This window comes from Thermobia domestica, chromosome 10, assembly GCF_964235325.1.
Source record: "Thermobia domestica chromosome 10, izTheDome1.hap1.1, whole genome shotgun sequence".
NCBI classification, from domain to species: domain Eukaryota; kingdom Metazoa; phylum Arthropoda; class Insecta; order Zygentoma; family Lepismatidae; genus Thermobia; species Thermobia domestica.
In genome coordinates, this window is record NC_137463.1 from 114,023,396 (window position 1) to 114,043,129 (window position 19,734).

A 19,734-nucleotide genomic window follows, 5' to 3' on the forward strand; every position below is an offset into this window, starting at 1 on the left:
GACCATTTTATCCTGCATTACCTGCTTGACAAACACAAAATATAAACACCCATGTCAAGTATGTCCATCTTTATGGCAACGAGGATCTATGCCGAATACGTACAAAGGGCGTTCAATAATTTTTCCACAGATGAGTACAATATTTTTATTAGTTGCAATATGATAATGAAACTTTACGTGGACATACTTTGATCGTTTAGCTTCAAAACTGTGATAATTATTGTTCACAAACAAACTACAATGGACAATGAAGTGGACATCAGGATCCGACAAGGTCGGTAATGGAATTTCTATTCTAAAGCGGTGATGAATCAGCCACATCAGTTCATAGGAAGTTACTTCCGGTTTGTGATGATCACACATTGGACTGTGCTAATATTCTAAGTTGTTGCAACGGTTTAAAAAACCTCGACTTTCTAGATCAGGCCAGAAAATTATGACCTCCTTCTTCAGGAATCTGTACGCTGTAATTTCCATAGACTTCTTGGAACATGGCTCCTCAAAAACAAGTAGCGTTATTGTTTGTCACTGGTTAAGGTACGACGTGATATCCAGACCAAGAGACCGGAGCTGCAAGGTAAGATCATATAATTCCATAATGACAATGCCACAGCCTCACACAACCATGACAACAGAAAATCATAGAAATGAGATGGGAACTCATCTCTCAGCCTCCCTACAGTCTGAAATTGACTTCTTCGGATTTCTTCGTGTTGGTCATCTGAAGGTCCACCTGTGAGGAAAAGCATTCGACAGTGACAAGGCCCTCATTTCTTGTATGAAACAATGGTGTAAGTTAGTCATCTGAATTTTATCAAAGTACATTCAAGGCATGGAAAGAACGTTGAATGAGATGCGTCACAGCAAATGAAAGCTACATTGAGTGACATCGTCTTGTAGCCAAAGGATCAAAGTATGTTCACCTAAAATTTCATCATCATATTGCAACTAATAACAATATTATAACCATCTGTGCAAAACTTATTGAACGCACCTTGTATGAAGTACAATATTAACTTTTGATCACTTCTAATCTTTACGACTATACAGTCCTAAAATAGTATTTCATTTAGATTTTCACTCTCTGTCCAAAAGTCCATGTTTACCTCTAGATAGTAATGTACAAAGGAATTGAAATAACGAGCAAACTTACTAATGCTTTCTACCGTCTCTTCCTCATTAATACCTGTCTTTTCCTTCATTGCACTTCACGTACCGGAAATGTACTCTTACACTGCATTGGTCAGTGGTGGCTAAGTCTACAATCGTGTTTGCTGTACCACAATTTATATAATACAATAAACTGTACTGGCGCCTACTGCTTCTTCTGTATTTTCAAATTCAGAAACTGCACATGTAAAGTGAGTAAAAATGCCAGCTAACTAGCGACAGAGAGAGTTAGCGGATAAAGATTTCAACGAAATTCAATCCAACTATATTATATTTTAATTGGAAAGTGGCAACAAATTAATTTTAAAAATCTCGCTAAAAGTGATAAAATATTACAAATGTCTTAAAGCCTATTGACTGGAAACAGGAAAACATCGTCTCTGAGCTCAAAAAGCCGGTATATGCAGAACTGGCAAATTTCCAGAAGCAAAAAGCAAGCTTCCTCACCATTTATATTATTAACAAGCGTCATTTTTGATTCCTTGTTACGAGAAAAATATTAAGAATTCACATATAAGAATATAAGGAAAGATGTAACATGGTTTGCTGCTCATATTGTAGTCTACAACTCATTTTTGACGAGAATGTTTCATAGCGGTTTTTCCAGGCGCAGCGAAGAGACATAATAATGGACAACTGAACTAACTAACTAACTCTATGGCCTATGGAACCCGGAGGTTCAATGCCGCGTTCACAAAAGCTCTCCAATGACTTCTATCCTTAGCCAATTGGATCCAGCAGTTTCTACTTTGTATTCCTATCTATGCGAGATCCATCTTGATATTGTCCTCCTATCTGCGCCTAGGTCTTCCTAATGGTCGTTTTCCGATTGGTCTTCCTGTCAAGACTTTGAAAGCGTTCCTACTTTCTTCCATTCTGGCTACATGACCTGCCCACCTAACCTCCTAGACTTGACGACCCTAACAATGTTGGGTAAACCATATAAATTATGTAGTTCCTCGTTATGAAGTTTCCGCCATCCCCCATTCCCGTTCCTCTTGGGTCCGAATATTCGTCTCAGGATCCTGTTCTCAAATGTTTTCAGTCTATGTTCTTCTCTTAGAGTAAGCGACCATGTTTCGCAACCATACAGAACAAAAGGCATGATCATCGTTTTATATATTTTAAGCTTCAAATTCCTCGACAGAATTCACGACAACAAGAGATTTTGAACCGAATAGTAACACAAATTCCCTGCTTTTAGTCGACATTTAATTTCTTCGTGAATATGATTTTCGTTTGTTAATATTGATCCTAAATATTTGAAAGTATCCACTTTATCAAAAGTACTATTTAATAATTTAATCCATCCACAATTTGCCGTATTACGGTCCCAACGCATTTCCATGTATTTAGTTTTCTCTGTATTTACTTCTGGACCCATGTTCCTGCAAGCGTTTAATAAGATCTCTGCATTTCTTTCTATTGTTCTTCTATCATCCCCTATTAAATTTACATCATCAGCATATGCCATAACCTAGTGAATACCGTTCAACTCTAGGCCCTGGTTGCTATATTTGATTTTCCTTACAGCGTATTCCAGAACCAAGTTAAATAATAATGGCAACAACGCATCTCCTTGTTTCAGGCCATTTTCGACGTGAAAGCTCGTGGACAAAAATTTTCCTACCCTGACTTTACTTTGGGATTCATTTAAACATATCTTAATTAATCTAATTAGCTTTCTCGGTATTCCAAGTTCTGTAAGAACGTTGTATAATGTTTCTCTCCTAACCGAGTCGTATGCCTTTCTAAAATCAATAAATAATTGAAGTACCGGGTTATTATATTCCCACTTTTTTTCAAGTATTTGGCGAATGGTAAATATTTGGTCGATAGTTGATCGACTTCGTCTAATTCCGCACTGATAATCTCCAACAATAAACTAAAGCTTTGTTCAAACTAACCTTCGTTCCATCCCGATCATCCAATTTATGCAGCATAATCTGTCCGCTTAAAACTCTGCACAAAGCTACGGCTTCACTATTTCCCTTCACTTTGCCTTCAGTTTTCTTCAAGAACTCAAGTGCCTCCTGCTGGTTCTCAAACTGGACGATCACATGTGCTACGATCTCCACCAACGACAGAGGATTAATTCTGCAATTATGGAACAATTAAATACAATACAAAACAACAATAACAATAATTTTATTTTGAGTGCTGTGAACCACCTGTAAGCAAAAATACGTCAAGATTTGCAAATTCTTTAATTCAAAATGATTTTAAAATGAAAATCTAATAAAACTCTACATGTTTCGTTTACCCTGAGATGTTTTGTTTACAATTTCAGCATACATTGCATTTGTTATTTTAGTGGATTTTTCTAACAATCAGACTAACTTCAAGCTTTGTCGCCTGAGAGAAATGATTTCAGCTGAAGTGTTTCATAATTATCACAAACAGTATGTAACGCTGCAAGCACTTCTTTCAAACATACAGACACAATACTACGACACTTGCTGCAGTTCCCATTTTCATTTTCCGTTTTGGACTCCCTAATTGAGTAATTTCCAAATTCTTCCCCACTACACGACTCTATTAATGAGTTATCGTTGTTTAAAACTTCTGATACTTTTGCTGTCTTCGCAATAGTTGCGGTCGCTACTGTACTGTCATCCCTTTTCCTGATACAATCATGACATTTATATATAAAAATACCTTTTGTCATGTATATGTCATACTCAACACATCCAAATTTCGAACAATTTTTAACATGAAATCGAGTTTTGCATACACAACAAGATAAAATCAATTGTTTGCCAAATATTAGCTTTTTGTATAAAGCATATGGATCCTCAGCCAGCGCCATAATGAGTAATAAACATAGATGATGATAGTAGTAACAGTAATAAAGTACATCTTCATAAAATACTATTTTGGGCAAGAGTGATAACAGAACAGAACTTAAAGGAGGTTGAAGTTACTGAAAAAACATCACCGATATACAGAAATGTATTCGAGTCACATTATATTAGAACGAAACACTAAACGTTAAACTGCGGAGATGGCAACCTTGACAAGAAATGGAATTTAGTTACAGACAGGTTCATTCAAAAACGCAGATCTCTATGGCTTTAAATTGTTTAGGTAACAATTTTTCAAATATGTGTAAATGGAGGCAATTTATCTATAGACTACAAAATAAGAAAAAACAACTGAAATGAAGCGAAATTTAACATTTAAATTTAACATATGACGAGTGTGCAAATAGTAGCGTCTAAGATCGCTTTTATATAAGTACAGCTAAGTTGTGAGTTAGGTGTGTAACGATCAACAACATTTGCAATAGTTATTACTAATTATAGTATTTTCTTAGCAAAGAAGCACTAAGTTGATTACAATGAATATATATAAAACATTTATTTAGGCATGAACACGGCAAAAAGGACTTACATATTATGCATAAGTCAACTACCCAAACACAGAAAAACATTTATGAGCCATTCCACATCCGCAAAAAGTCCAGAACTTAATACTAGCACAAGGATTCTGGATAAGGATGGGGATACTATAAAACAGTTCTAGTAACAAAATTAGAAATTAATCATTACAATTCGTAAATTTTATACATAGTTGTTTTCACTTAAAGAGATACAAACAATTAATGTAATGGTGCCAGAATATTTAGTTGTAAGATTTACCACCAGTGTAAAACTTCAAAGCACATGTAGTAGATATGAAACGCTCATCTTTTCTGTTGAGTATATATGATCAGTACTGTGAATAAATTGGTGCACAACAATGTGGAACTAACACCTGAGAAAAATCTGGGAAGATTGTCTTTTAGAAAAAGGATATCCTTTTACACTTATGCGAGGAAGTTATGCAGAAGCCTGTGCCATCTTAACCACCAGAAGACTATAGAACAAACAGTTGAATAGAGAGAAGAAATAATTTTAGATTACTAAATTTTGTTGGATTGTTATGGTTCTACAAAAGAGAGAGCTAACGAAAACCCGGAAAGCAGCGAATTCGGAAAGTATAAATATTTTTAAGGTTAGTCTCACTCATAAACACGATTGGAAAATATAGAAGGTGTCAATTATGAGGCTGCACTTAAGATACTTATCCCTTTAATACTTACTTGCTTTCAAAGACATGGATAAAATTATTATATAATTGGATACGGCTGTCTCCTTGCTCAAGCTCTTTGTTGGTTATAAATGTCTCCAACTTCAAAGTTAACTGATGCCATAATCTGTAATGTATGAAAATAATAATAATTATTAATATATACATGTATTTCTCTTAAAATGTACTGATTATATCTAAATCAACTTATTACTCGGAAAATATAATGAACTGTAAGAATGACTTTTAAATACATCTTTTGACGAGAAACTTATAAAGCATTAACTACGACATATATGGAAGCTTTGTTGTCAAACAAAATTAAGCGAATAACATCAAATACAAAGATCTTTGTAACTATCCCATCTTGAACACTGACTGCTGAAAATTTTCCCACATGGATTTGGTGCACTGTTTCGGTAATTTGAGAATGCTTTTGTTATCACAGCAATTCATATTAAATATCAAAATTTATAAATAATGAATTCTACAGTGCCTGCAAGTAGCCTGGTACCAAAGTACTCAACGCAATCTTGTAGATTTTGTGTAAAATTCGAAAGAAATGGAAACTACATTTAATAATGCAAGATGTAGTTTTATTTAAAATCGTGTTGTGCTTCCTTACGATTACAACTATCTTTTTTACAAGTCCTCAATTAACACTATAAAATTTACTCATAACGAAAGTTCTCGGACAGGCAAATATCTTTGTCAATGTTCATCCACAAAATGATGTATCGGTAACATTTGTGGACCAGTATTTAAATACTGTAAAAATTGAAAATATATAACAAGAATCACTTGCACATCCTTTTAATCAAAATCTACTAAAATAAAAATAATACGTAATACAATTTATATATTTCATGGAAGAGACGAAATCATAAGTACAAGAGAAACAAAACACAGTTAAATTATTTACTGGATTAATCACCCTACAGCATTTTTATTTTCAGTCATGTAAAAAGATTTCTCAATATGCAAAACAGAATTCTCTAAACATGTGTTGCTAGTTATAAAATGCATTAACCAATATTTGTGAAAACTATTCTATCAGGCCTTGTTTCCATTTTGTACTAATACACAATAACACACTGAGCAAGGCTATGTGATAATATGTAAAAAAAACACTATCACGTAACAGTTTCAACACAATAACTGTGTCTTCATCAGACTTCCACTCCTTCTGGCTGCTTGGGAGTTGGTCATCACTTATATAGTCTCCGGAGATTAACTTTTAATTAGGCTCCGTCCCTTCATTAAAAAATAACACTCGTGTGGCTTTCACTTTCACTTTTCAGCTGCACACGTGTCTAATTAAAAGTTTACTTTTTTCGTTGGATACATTCCGTCCTCTAATTATCCTTATTAATTTTTCCTCTTTCTTTCTTCTTCCTTTTCATTTCTTCTTCTTTAAGCAGAATCTTCTCCCACTCTTTATTTATCGAGAATCCTGCATTCCAATTCATAACCTTGTCTGCTGCCCTCATAATCTCCCTAGCTGACTTCCATTTTCTCACCAAAGTTCTGTTCTCTACTTCTATGACTTCTGTTCCTTCCCACCCTAAAAGACTCCACGCTTATTCCATCCACTCCAGGACATTCACCACATTCTTGAAGAAGACAGCTGTCATTTTCTAAGGATCATATACTAAAGAAAATAGGTCACTCATGACAGCCTCAATACGGGCTGCACCTTTGATTTGTTGCAACGCAGTAGCAGCTAACTTAAAATTTGCACGATACTCAAACACACACATTCCTCGCAGGTTGAGGACTGACTCACTTTGGTCGAATACTATAAAATTTCGAGTAACCCATTCTTATGCTCGGATTGTTCTGTTTAAAAAGTCCGTAAATTTCTTTGATGGAACGCGTAAGAAAACGTTTCGATATTTTAACTTTTTGTCTATTTCCGATCACTGTAATGACATCGCACTGATTGGGACTTTGCCTGGAGCATTCCAAATCATCACTGAGGTAATAGTTCAGGCATTTTATAGATCATGAGAATTTATTGGATGGCCGTTTCAAGTAAACTTAAAATTTGTGTGTTTCGTAATCATAATTTCCACCTCAGATTACTTCGGTTTAAGAAAACGGATGAGTAGGGGGGAGGAACATTTTCAAACATTTTTGATCAAAATAATAAAGAGCAGTCAGAAAAAACTTATATTCTTCATTTAATGAATGCGAATCACAAACATAACTAAATTGTTGCACTTTGGTTGTTTCCTGTGTTGCCAACTGTGACACCAAAGTTAACGAAACTTTGCTAATTTCAAAAGGCTGTAGTTAATTCATGAAGCATTGGTCGAGAATGGTATTTGATGTGTTTATTATTCATGTAAAGTTGAATCATCTGACATTTCAAAATTTTAAAAAATAGTATTTTCGAGAAAATAGCGCCCAAATATGGCGATTTTTGAAAATTTTACAATTTCTCGAATCTCTTGCGATGAAACTGTTGCACACAGAAGCGATACTTTTTTTTTCAGAAAGCGGGTAACTAGGTCTTACCAACCGTGAAAACAGAATTTTAAAATTCGAACCGGAAGCGCTCGAAAAAAATTCGCAAACTTCGGCTTTTCAGATAAACTGACGTTCATTTGTTAATTTATGTACAAAAAGATACGCATGCGCAAACCAAACTATAATAAAATATAGTTTATTTATATCCCTATGTACATGCCACAACAAGAATTATAGCTCTACCTGTCCCCATAGCTGAATGGTGGGGCTCCGAGGTTGACCATTTTCCATGTCTTCTACAATTCATAAATTGTACTCCCCGTCTTTGATGGCACATTACTTGGTGGGATTTTTTTTTTTCGACAAAACAAAAAAATCTGGGTCTTTTAAAAACATGTCTAGTTGCTATAAAAAAAAGTTTCAACAATATCTGAGATGGTGATGGTACATGCTCTGCCTGAATTGAAATGGAAGGCACCATATTTTCATGTTGCCCAGTAGAAACCTTTTAGGGAATAATAAGGAAATTAGTGAAAGAATTTATAATGTCCTTTCTAGTGGTGCGGCAGTAGTAAACCTTCACACATACTAATGGAGCTGCGATCAGCTTCATGAACCAAGCAATCTTTGGTTGGGTTATTACTTCCATACCTGCACCCGACCTTTTCGAAGCATTTTAATATTTTTAATTTTATTCTGTACATCCCCAGTTGTGATTTTTTAATCCATATGACGAACAACTGCTTCTAGTTCTGTTTCTCTAGTAGCAATATTCTTGTAAAGAGCATTTTCTGTATTTTATAAAAGTAATATCATCTCAGCTATACCGAAACGGACCATTTCTAAGACAATATTTCTTTCCGCTGAAAAAGTTTTGAAACCAGGTGTTTACACTAGGCAACCAAGTCGTCTTTGCTGGGCAATCTGATCGAATCGACTCCAGAAAACAGAATATGTTTCAATTCAGTTGCCAGTCGATTAGTCGCTTTCGACCAGCAGGCGATTCAGTCGAAATCCTGTTTACACAGTCGACTGAGTCGAAAGTGACATCAGTTCAACTGAATCGACACAAATCGACTAAGTGTCCCATAATCAGGAGACTTCGCAGGCGTGAGTAGAAGGTGCATACCGAGCAGAATACGCTAGACTTCTCTGGTGGTGTGGGCACTCTGCTGGAAGATGGGGCACCACAGTGGTCAGATAAGGTCGGACAGGATTGAATGCATGACGTATCAGTCAAACTCCTCTGAATGAAGACCATAGGTGAGTGAAATGTGTACCATATTGACCCCACAACCACTACCAACAACAACACTAATACCAGAATGACACATGTCAGTCCTATACCGTGAGTGTGAGCTACAGGGTTGACAAAAACCATGTTTTTTTATCGAAAAACCAAAAAAACACTATTTTTTGGTTTAAATAGTTTGCTCTATGTATTTATATTACATATGGACAGAACTAAGTTTCTTTCGCCTTAGTGTTATTATGCAACAACAGGGCTATGGTGGAAGGGGTCACATTAAGCTTAAAGCGGAATCCAAACCGCTTCCCGACTTACATCCGAAAGAAACTGTTCTCCATTTGGACTCGAAACCGGGACTAATTAACCACAAATGCGATAAGTCTGCCGACTCACTCACGAAAAACTCTTGATAAAAATACGTTGCACTGATCTTTACATACTTGTTAATATAATTGTCAAGAGTAATTGAAGGTCAAAAAGATAAACAGTTGCAGAAGTGAAACCATTATAAAGAATTACATATAAATCACGAAACTCCTTAGCCATTGGGAAAATCCTGTTATTACTTTAACTGCAAAGCAAATCCCGTTATTGCTTTGCATGTAAAATTTTAAGGTCAACGTATAATAATCAGTACGCTACAAATATAGTATGTAGATACCATTCAATAAAATTAAAACAAAGTCCAATCCAAGCTAATGTTGGAAGTTACGTAGCCAGTCAATAAATTTTGCCAATGTCTACCAATATATTTAAGCAATATTTGCTTCTTTATAAAATAACAGGCATTCAGGCAAGCAGAAATATACAATTTGGTTTCGTTTCGTATGTTTAGGCTTAACATCCTTATGTAATACCAAGGTTATCGAGAAGACTTTCACTTAAATTGACATCCGAACCACTACTTTGTCTACACTTGAAAAAAGTTGTGGCTCGACCGAGAATTGAACATGGGACACTTTGATTAAAAGGTGAAATAATACCGAGGTTATCACGAAGACTTTCACTTAAATTGACATCCGAACCGCTACTTTGTTTACACTTGAAAGAAGAGTTGTGGTTCGACCGAGAATTGAACATGGGATACTTTGATTAAAAGGAGATAAAAACTACTGGAGATTGTTTGATATGTGGAAACGTCACCATGACGATTTAAAGCATTCTTTCGTTCTTTTGGTTTTTTTAGTTTAAACCAGTTGTTTAAAAAAAAAAAAAAAAAAAAAAAAACAGCTGGCTTAAACCACCTTAGTTCCAAAGTTGGTCGTCCGTTCCTAGCAAAATTTTGAACATTTACCGAGAAGAAATGGATAATTTGCTTCTTTGTGTGCTTGATAATATGTAAGAAGAGCGGAAGCTGTGATTATTTTTCTGTATAAGCGGTTATAAACACAGATTTAGCAAACGGAGGGAACTACTTCGCGCAAGGTTACTGCATGGTTGAATTGTGGGAAAGTAACGAGTATTTGTACTCTGAACATGGCTGCAGATGCACAGAGACTCTCCAGTTGGTATCCTTACGCAGGCGATAAAATACACTCTATTAATTTTAACACAATAGGTCCGAACCTCCATAATCCTAAGATAACCCGACCATACCCTACCCTATTTATCCTATGCTATTCTATTATACCTTTTTAAAGCGGTCCTAAAAATTGGTAATTTTTTAAATTTTCATAGCTATTATTATGATTTTTGTAGAAAACCAGGCGGACGACCAACTTCGGAATAAAGGCTTTCTAATATTTTGTACTCTGAAAATACATGAGAAATATTTTACCGGTACGTTCGAGCTCACTCTATAGACTCGAATTAGACTCTCATGAACCTGTTTCGGCTAAACGGCCGCAAATGGCGACCCACGATGAACCTGTTTGAAACGTTGTATTACTATTCTTACTTTCATATCTCTTACCTACAGTAAACCCTGTTTCATTTCAGGTCTTCACTTTCATTAGGGATGTACCGATATATCGGTATCAGTGATATCGGCCACTTTTGGGAGTATTGGTATTGGTATCGGCAAATGGACTCCGGTATTTACCAATACATTTTACGAACTATCTTCAATTTGTTTAATATTAACAGTGACACTTATATTTCATCGGCTTCTTTTAGACAAAGTTGATCTAAATTATTACGGTATCAATTGTACAGTCGACTTTTTTACGCATGTGTACGCTTTTGATATGCACTACTCGTACTCAACTGACATTTTTAGTCCGTCGATACCAAAATAGTGGTGAAGAAAAGCCAAAGGCCTTGTCAGGATCGTGGGCTTAAGTTTAGAGTTCCCCTCCAGTTTCAAACCTACAAAAAAGCACTAAAAACATTAAAACGTACAGTTTTATTATACAGATCCATAGTATAAGTAGTAGTAGAAACGGGTTAGAAGCCCCGCATAAGTTCGTTGGGTTCTGTTCTCGACATAAAATGGGCCTGCTGCTGAATTATGAAATCTTCCGCGTCTTGCATATAGTATCAACTTCCAAACATCTTTCCTCGTATGAAACATAGCTTTACTACCGAACTTACACATCTAAACATCACATAAGAACTCCAAATCATAATTTCTTCTCATTTCTCAGGTAAATTTTGCTAATTTTTATTTTAAAAGAAAAAAACGGAGGGGCAGCTACGGATCGTGGGCGCCCGAAGAAAATTTTCTAGAATGAGCCCATTCAATGGTTGCTATGTTACGACCGGCATTTAATATACATGTTTCAATGTAATAGGTATAACGTATACGCTGTGTTCTCATAATTATACTAACTTCTTGTTATACAGGTCCTCAAGTTTCGACCATTCTGCTGCCAACACTGGGTCTGCACTGCTCTGTTTACTAGACAAATATTGATGAACATCCTTCCCTCCGAAAGTAGTCATTTTGGTTCTTTTCAAAGTTTTACCCAACCTTAAATGATGCAACGAGTAAATTCACACAAAAAATATTAAAAAATAATGTCCGAAATCACACCAAACTCTAACACGACAACCGCATCTTCTGCCAGCACTGTTCTTTTGTTTTATGATGCTTCGAGTTGAAAAATGTCATTCTACTATGAGAAATTTTAAATAACACTTCAACTAGGGAACTTTGTACTATGTGAAATTTCGGTGTAAAGTGAAATGGGCGGACTCAGAGCAAAAGCTAACAAGTAACTCTTTTTTTTTTTTTTTCAATTTTCGGTTTTTAACACAGCGATGTAGTGTTCTTTACTATGAAAAGCAATATGAAAAAAGTAAGACTAAAAACTAGTACCAGGGACGTGTAAACGGAATTATATTGTTCTCACTGAGTAGTTATGCAGAGTTTATTTGATGCACGATAAGAGGCATACTAAAAAGTTCGACTAACATGGGCGGTATTCAGAGATGATTCGTTAATCGAAGGTTAGTAACAGACTAGTTAGTAAGAATACTAACTCTTTACTAAGGAAGGTGCACGTTTTGGTATTCAAAATCAAATGTGAGTACAACTAATACAGTGGCGGAACCAAGGGAGGGCCAGGCCCCCTTGCTCAAATTCTTGGCCCCCCCACACAGATGATGCTATTATAGGTCGACAAACGGTGAGTTGCCAGTGGCTACAAGTGAAACTACTTCCAAAACATCTATCGACAACAAAGTTACGAACTGCAGAATACCGTTGCGTTCCGAATAAAATAGCTCGACTCGTTTTAGTTTGTAGTACGGGAAGATCTAATTCACGGAAATCTGTGGGATGCTTCCATTGACCTCGCCACCTGGACATTCATTTTAATCTCTGTCCATTATCTACTTATCTCTTTTGTTTTTGACAAACAACCAGAAAAATAGAAAAACCAGTCGGCATTCTCATTCGCTTCAATGTTGAAAGTCATACTAAGGCGTGCTATACACTATAGGATAGATCCTAGGAAATCTCTTACGATTTGTCCTAGAGTCAAAATCTCAACGTGTATGGCATCAGATCGCATGTCATTTCCTGCGATCATGTTCTGAACGATCCTATGAGATTTCTCTTGTTTAGAGCACGCTCTATTTCGGAAAGAAAATTCGTAAGATTTCGATTTAAGCGACATCAGGTAAGAGAAAGTGAAAACAAAACAAGTGAAAACACAACTGATGAGGAATCGTCTAATCGTACAGGTTTACTTTAGGTGTACCACTCGAAATAATTGTTGAAAAATTATAATTTATCACTGTTTCCTAAATGATTTTCGTTGACCGACATGAAAATTATTCACATAGCATAAATAAAATCCCTCAAGAGAACCATCAAAAGCAATTGATGATAAACTACAATTCTTTTACGATTTACGTACAAATACAGGGTGCGGATATATAGCATAAAAACTATAATGCAAAAAACGCAAACCAAATTATGCTAGGTGGCCTCTGGAAAGTACGAATGCTATCTAACAGTCAGGGTAGGGCGAAGCCGGGGCCCCAGCGTCAGTCAGAGGGTGCAAGCGAAGGAAGCAGGCGCGTCAGTTAATATAGTGAAAACAAGTGGGTTTCGGCAACAATACGAGTTTGAATAGTACTTGTCATGGTATCGTGGTGGTAGCGCTGCACTTGTAAACATAAACTATAGCTTCTGTAAACTATACAGAAATAAACCGGTGGTGGAAAATAGTATCACCGGTCATCATTCATATGCATTCACTTTGGTAAATGTTTCGCAGAAGGGTCCAAAAGTAGGCAAAACATACAAAATTTACAGGAGAAATGGAAGATACAAGTACTTGGACCTAACCAAATCCAACCTAATGAAATTAACTAACTTAAACTAACCTAATATTAATAGAAGTAAGCAAAATTCTATCACTTTTTGAAAATTAGCTGGAGCCATATGCTAATATAATCTAACGTAACATAACCGTAACTAACCTGAACCAGCCTAAACTAAACTAATGTAAATAGAAACTACCGAAATTGTAACATTTCTTAGAAAAATTAGCTGGACCCTTTCTGCTAAACATTGTCTCTCACCTATTTTATCGGTCGTTAAAACATTTATAATAATTTTACACTAGTAACTCTACAATTGTAAACATAAAATACAGCTGTATTACTTTGTATTTAATTCTGTTGTTTGCAGAAATTTGATCCTTATAAATATATCTTTTCATGCAAAGTATTAAATTTTATTTGTAAATCTTCTAACATGTAGTGCACCAAAAGTATACAGCACCCTTCTGACATTTATGTTCTTTTTTTAGAGGTATCCAATTTAACAATATAATGGTAGAATGCAAATGGCGGATAATAATCTTGTTTGTGTATAATAGTGAAAGTGTAGTGTGATTACAATTTGGTAAAGTGTGGTGTATAGAGTGTTATATTTACTGTCGTGTTTTTTTCTGTGTTCTGGTTCATTATTACTGTTGTGTTTTTTGCATATATTGTGTTATTTATTCATGGTTCACATATTATTACAGCATGTAATCATGATGTGTTTTGGCCTCGCCTAACTTACTTGCAAGTTATATATTTTTTGGTCTGCACTTTGCTCCTTTTTCAAGATTGAGGAGGATGACAATGCTGATGCTAATAATGCAGATGTTAATAAGTATATTGCTATGGAAATACAAGTACCTTTGGATTCACCTACTTCTGCTCCTCCCAATTCTTCCTCCACTTTTGCGGTTTCAACTAATATACAATCAACTTCTACACCTTCTTCCAATCAGAAAACTACTATTGTGCTTCCAGCAGATAATCAGAATGTGCATTTTCTCCATCCGGATAAGAATTTATACAAACCTACTCACCTTGCACCGTATGTTGTTTATGTGAAGTCTATTACAGAAGATTTAGAAAAAAAACATCCAATGTCCATCAGCCGCAAATTTTACTTGGCTGAAATACCTGGTATTCTTAATATTAATGTCATTGGTAGAAATTTAATTAAAGTTACTTTTCAATCTGGTCAGGACGCCAATAATTTTCTAGATCATGACATTCTTCAACATAACAAATGGGAAGCATATATCCCTAATCATGTTTTGTATACTACAGGCATTATCAAAGACGTTGACACGGACATCACAATGGATGACTTATTAAAAGATAGTAAATGTGACTTCCCGATTACCTCTGCACGTAGAATCTTTCGTTATGATTTAACAAAAGGTCGGCAGCCTACTCGCTCGGTTGTCCTAACATTTGATTCGCAAAAGTTACCTAAAGATATTAAAATTTATTATCAATCAGTTCCAGTTGAAACATATATTCCAAGCATTCGTCAATGCAAAAATGGCTGCTGGAAATACGGACATATTGCCCGTTCCTGTAAATTAAAACATAAATTATGTAAAAATTGTGGTTCTAATCATGTTGATGGTTCTGGATTTTGTGATCGTGATCTTCACTGTATTAACTGTGGTGCCTCACATGCCGCGGATTATGAACAGTGTGCGGAACGACACAGACAGAAACAAATCATGCAACTGATGGCAATACAACGACTTTCGTTTAATGAAGCGAATAAACTTGTTAGCAAGGTCACCACAATAGCTTCACATACTCTGTCCTTCTCCGTAATACTGCAGGATCCTTCTACCGAACCTAAGGAATATACTAACTTTTCTTCATCTCATCCCTCAACTGGTGATAAAGTGTCTACCACACACATGAAAAAATCTGCTTTAACATTTGATATTGATACACCCCCAGGAAAAAAGAGAAGAAGTTTGGATCATCCATCGGGATCTTCCGGACCATCGGCTTTTTCCTTTCCTACTCCGCATTTCTTACCTTCTTCGTCCACTGTAACATCATCTCATTCTAAGAAGGATAAGCCATTTCAGCTTGATTTACCACAATCGTATAAAACAAGAAATAAACTGGATTCAAAGCTCACATCTGTTAAAGCGTCAAATTTCACCTTGCTGGATTCTCAGAAGCCTTATGCTCCTCAAAAACCCCCTAAGACTTCAGCCGACACGCGACCCTATTCTATTTCCAGTGACCACGCTAATTTTACTTCTACCACTCCTACAGCTGATACTAATAGTAACTTTACATCTCTGAAATGTTCATCTTCTCCACCACAACTATCCCCTAAACATACCGAAGCATTGAAGAAATTGCTGGCTACTATATTACTTTCTCAAAATATAGACGCTTCGCATACGTTCTTGGAGAATTTAGTTACACAAATCTACAATACTTTAAATCTTTCGTAGATACCCAGTATGGAAGTGAAAGAATTTCGTCCACTCTTCATCATTCAATGGAATGCTCAAAGCGTCTATAACAAATTATACTTTCTATATAATCTTATCATCTTTTTTGATCCTGATATCATTATATTGCAGGAAACTTGGTTAAAACCGAACATACTTTTTCGTCTCAAGAACTATCATATTGTAACACAAAACCGAGCAGATGGATATGGTGGCATTGCTTTCTGTATCAGAAACAATCTCTCTTATATCACCAATCAGCTTAACATCCCGTGTCCGGATCCTGATATTCAACTTTTCTCTTTAAATATTCAAAATCTCAACTTCCTGAATATCTACATACCTCCACATATTGTTCCTCATGCAGATTTTTGGGAAGCTATTTTTTCTGATACTCATCAGTTTGATTACATAACTGGAGATACTAATACCCAATGCCAATTATTTGGAAGTTCTAGAAATAATACTGCAGGAAACAATCTTCTCCAAGCATTACCTGTTTCTTACTATATTGCAATGAATGATGGCACTCCCACACGCATTACCCAGCATGGGACGAGTGTTCCGGACATAACTCTTGTGAAAAATTCGTATTATATTCACACTACCTGGTCTGTATATTTTGATCCGGGAGGAAGTGATCACTATCCTATCTTATTCTCCACTCATCCGGTAGCCATCACATCTCCTTTTCATAATCCTACAGCAAAAGATTTCAAGTCGAAATTACAATCTATTACCCTTCACCTTGATTGGGATACATATCAACATACTATCGAAGATTCTTGTAACCTTATCAATAAAGAGTCTCTTTCTGTCAATACCATACATACTTTTGTCAAACATGCTGTATCAGTCTCGAAGACAACTTCCACTACTCCTCCATCTAGGAAACTATCAAACCGTACCTCTACATATCATCCACATTGGTGGAATGTAGAATGTCAACAAGCAGTAAATAATTGTCAAAAATCTTTGAAATCATTTTTTAAGACCAGAACAAAAGACGATTTTCTTCAGTACCGTAAATGTAAAGCCATTGTCAAAAGGATCACCTTATATTATAAAAGGAAAAGCTGGGAACAATTTTGTAATAATCTTTCCTATCTCACTCCCAAATATAAGATTTGGAATTTCTTCAAACATCAAATTCATCGTTATCATAATTCACGACCTCAGCCTATGCATCACTTGGATGATCAGAAATGGATCACAGATTTTCATCAACAATTGGCTCCCTGCACTGTCAATAATTCTCGGCGTCATCTTTTACCTTTTATTCTGCCACAGGGATCATCTGTTTTGGAAACTAGTTTTTCAGAAGTGGAACTCGATGTTGTTTTTCAGCATCTTCGTACCAACTCCTCCCCTGGCATAGAAGGTATTTATTATAAACATTTTACCACTTTTGGTGTTCGTGGGAAAGCTCTATTATTACAGATATATAATAAAATTTGGGACACTGCTCATATTCCATCTCAATGGAAACAAGTTCTTATTGTTCCTATTTTAAAAAACAAACAACATATTGGCAAAGCGGACAACTATAGACCAATAGCATTACTTCCTTGCTCTCTCAAAATATTTGAAGACTTACTTTTATCCAGATTACAGTGGTTTTTGGAACATAATCAAATTTTTCCTCCTACTATCACCGGCTTTCGAAAAGCCACCTCAAAATACGACGCACTTGGGCCTCTCATTCTTGACATTTATCAGGCTTATCTTGAAAAACAATTTGTTATTGCAGTTAGTGTTGACTTGAGAAAAGCATATGACTCAATTATCTTAGATCTTCTCATTCAAAAGCTATACCTGTTACAGATACCTTCCAAATTTATTAGAATCATTCATAACTTGCTTATCAACAGAAAGATTTTTATCAAACTTAACAAACATTACAATAAACCTAGAACTACATCGGTTGGCTTACTCCAGGGTAGTAAGTTAAGTCCTACTCTCTTCAATCTCTATATATTGGACCTCATAACAGAACTTAACCATGAAGTAAAACTGTATTCGTATGCTGATGACATTATATTCATACTGACTACGGAAGATCTTCACCGAGGGACAATTCTTATTGAACAAACTTTACAGAAATTCTTACGTTGGTCTATAAATAATGGTATCGACATCAACTGGGAGAAAACTGTATACTCAGTTTTCACGCGAAGACGTTGTTATACACGCCCTACCATTCATATCGAAGATCGTACGTTACGCTATGTTCAGCACTTCAAATACCTTGGGCTTTATTTGGACACAAAAATGACTTGGAAACCTCACTTAGCTCTGTTGTCAACCGCATTGGATTCATACAACAATATTCTCAAAAGCTTAAGTGCAAAACGTTGGGGACTCAATCCAACTTGTCTATATAAAATTATTACACATTGTATGATGGCAAAAATTCTTTATGGAAGCATGTTTTATGAGGAAAAGATGAACTACTTTTACCAGCGAGTTACCAAACTTTTATATGATGCACTTAAGATCATCCTTTCTCAGCCTACCTTCTGCCCGAAAAATGCTCTCTTTGAGGAAACTGGTATGATTCCTATTGACTTACAAATTTCCAAATTAGCAGAAACTTTTCTTTTGTCAAGAATGGCGAAAAGGAATAATCCTCTTATAGCACAGCTTCATCAGATTAAACATATATTGGAAAATAGACATCAGAAGGTGCCGTATAGAAATAAATCACCATGGATAGTCAAAGCGTTTTTTAAAGTTCACATGTACGAAGGAATGATCTTACAATCTCCATCGCTGCCGTGCTACATATTTCACTATACAACGAGCTTGGTACAAATAAAGACAATTCTTCCCCACTACGTCTCTTCTTCGACTTCAGGACATTTACCAAACATCAATAATTACATTTGGCACTCTTGTGTGGATCAGCTATCTTCAAATTGTACACTTGTTTTTACAGATGCATCTAAATACAATCATCAAAATGTCGGCGCAGCAGTTGTTATTCCTACTCTTCATATTATCAAAAAATTCAAACTTCCTCAATATTTTACCATTTTTGAAGGTGAGGCTTTTGCCATTCGGCAAGCTCTTTTATTAATAAAAAAATTACAACTTTCTGATGCCTGTATCTGCTCTGATGCTCTCAGTGTTCTTAACGCTTTGAGACACACCCATTGGAATGTTAAAACAACTTGGCTTCTTTTAAATATAAAATTTTTATTCCATCAACTTCAAGAACAAGGATATATTATAAATTTTTTACACACGAAATCACATTCTAATATAAAATTCCATGATGATACAGACCTAGCTGCAAAGTCTGCATGTAATGATGGTCAATCAGCTTCTATTAAAGTTAGTTACTTAAACTTTATTCCTATCATCAAACGAAATCAAGTACAGATGTTACATGCTTGGAAATCTGAAAATAGGCTTGGACCAGGGCGACATTATTGGCAAATCATGTCTATCTCTCAACCCAAGCCATGGCTTACTATACATAATTGGTCTAGATACAGAGTAATTTTATTATATCGTCTTCTTTTTGACACCGCCTTAACGCCTTATAAATTATATCAAATACATAAATTGACTACACCTTTATGCTGGTGTCAGCGT

General features: G+C 35.6%; 1 protein-coding gene across 1 annotated transcript in view; it reads right to left on the reverse strand.

The window, feature by feature from the left end:
• Rpn9 (regulatory particle non-ATPase 9) overlaps positions 1-12,001 on the reverse strand; it is a 37,562-nt gene extending 25,561 nt beyond the window's left edge. Inside the window, exons 1-3 of the mRNA XM_081728461.1 lie at positions 11,733-12,001; positions 5,255-5,368; positions 3,078-3,267 (exon numbers count right to left, since the gene is read on the reverse strand). Of these exons, the coding sequence (XP_081584587.1) occupies positions 3,078-3,267; positions 5,255-5,368; positions 11,733-11,845 (417 nt within the window). The 5' untranslated portion in view covers positions 11,846-12,001. The remainder of the gene's footprint in view (positions 1-3,077; positions 3,268-5,254; positions 5,369-11,732) is intronic.
• Between the last annotated feature and the right edge of the window lie 7,733 nt (positions 12,002-19,734).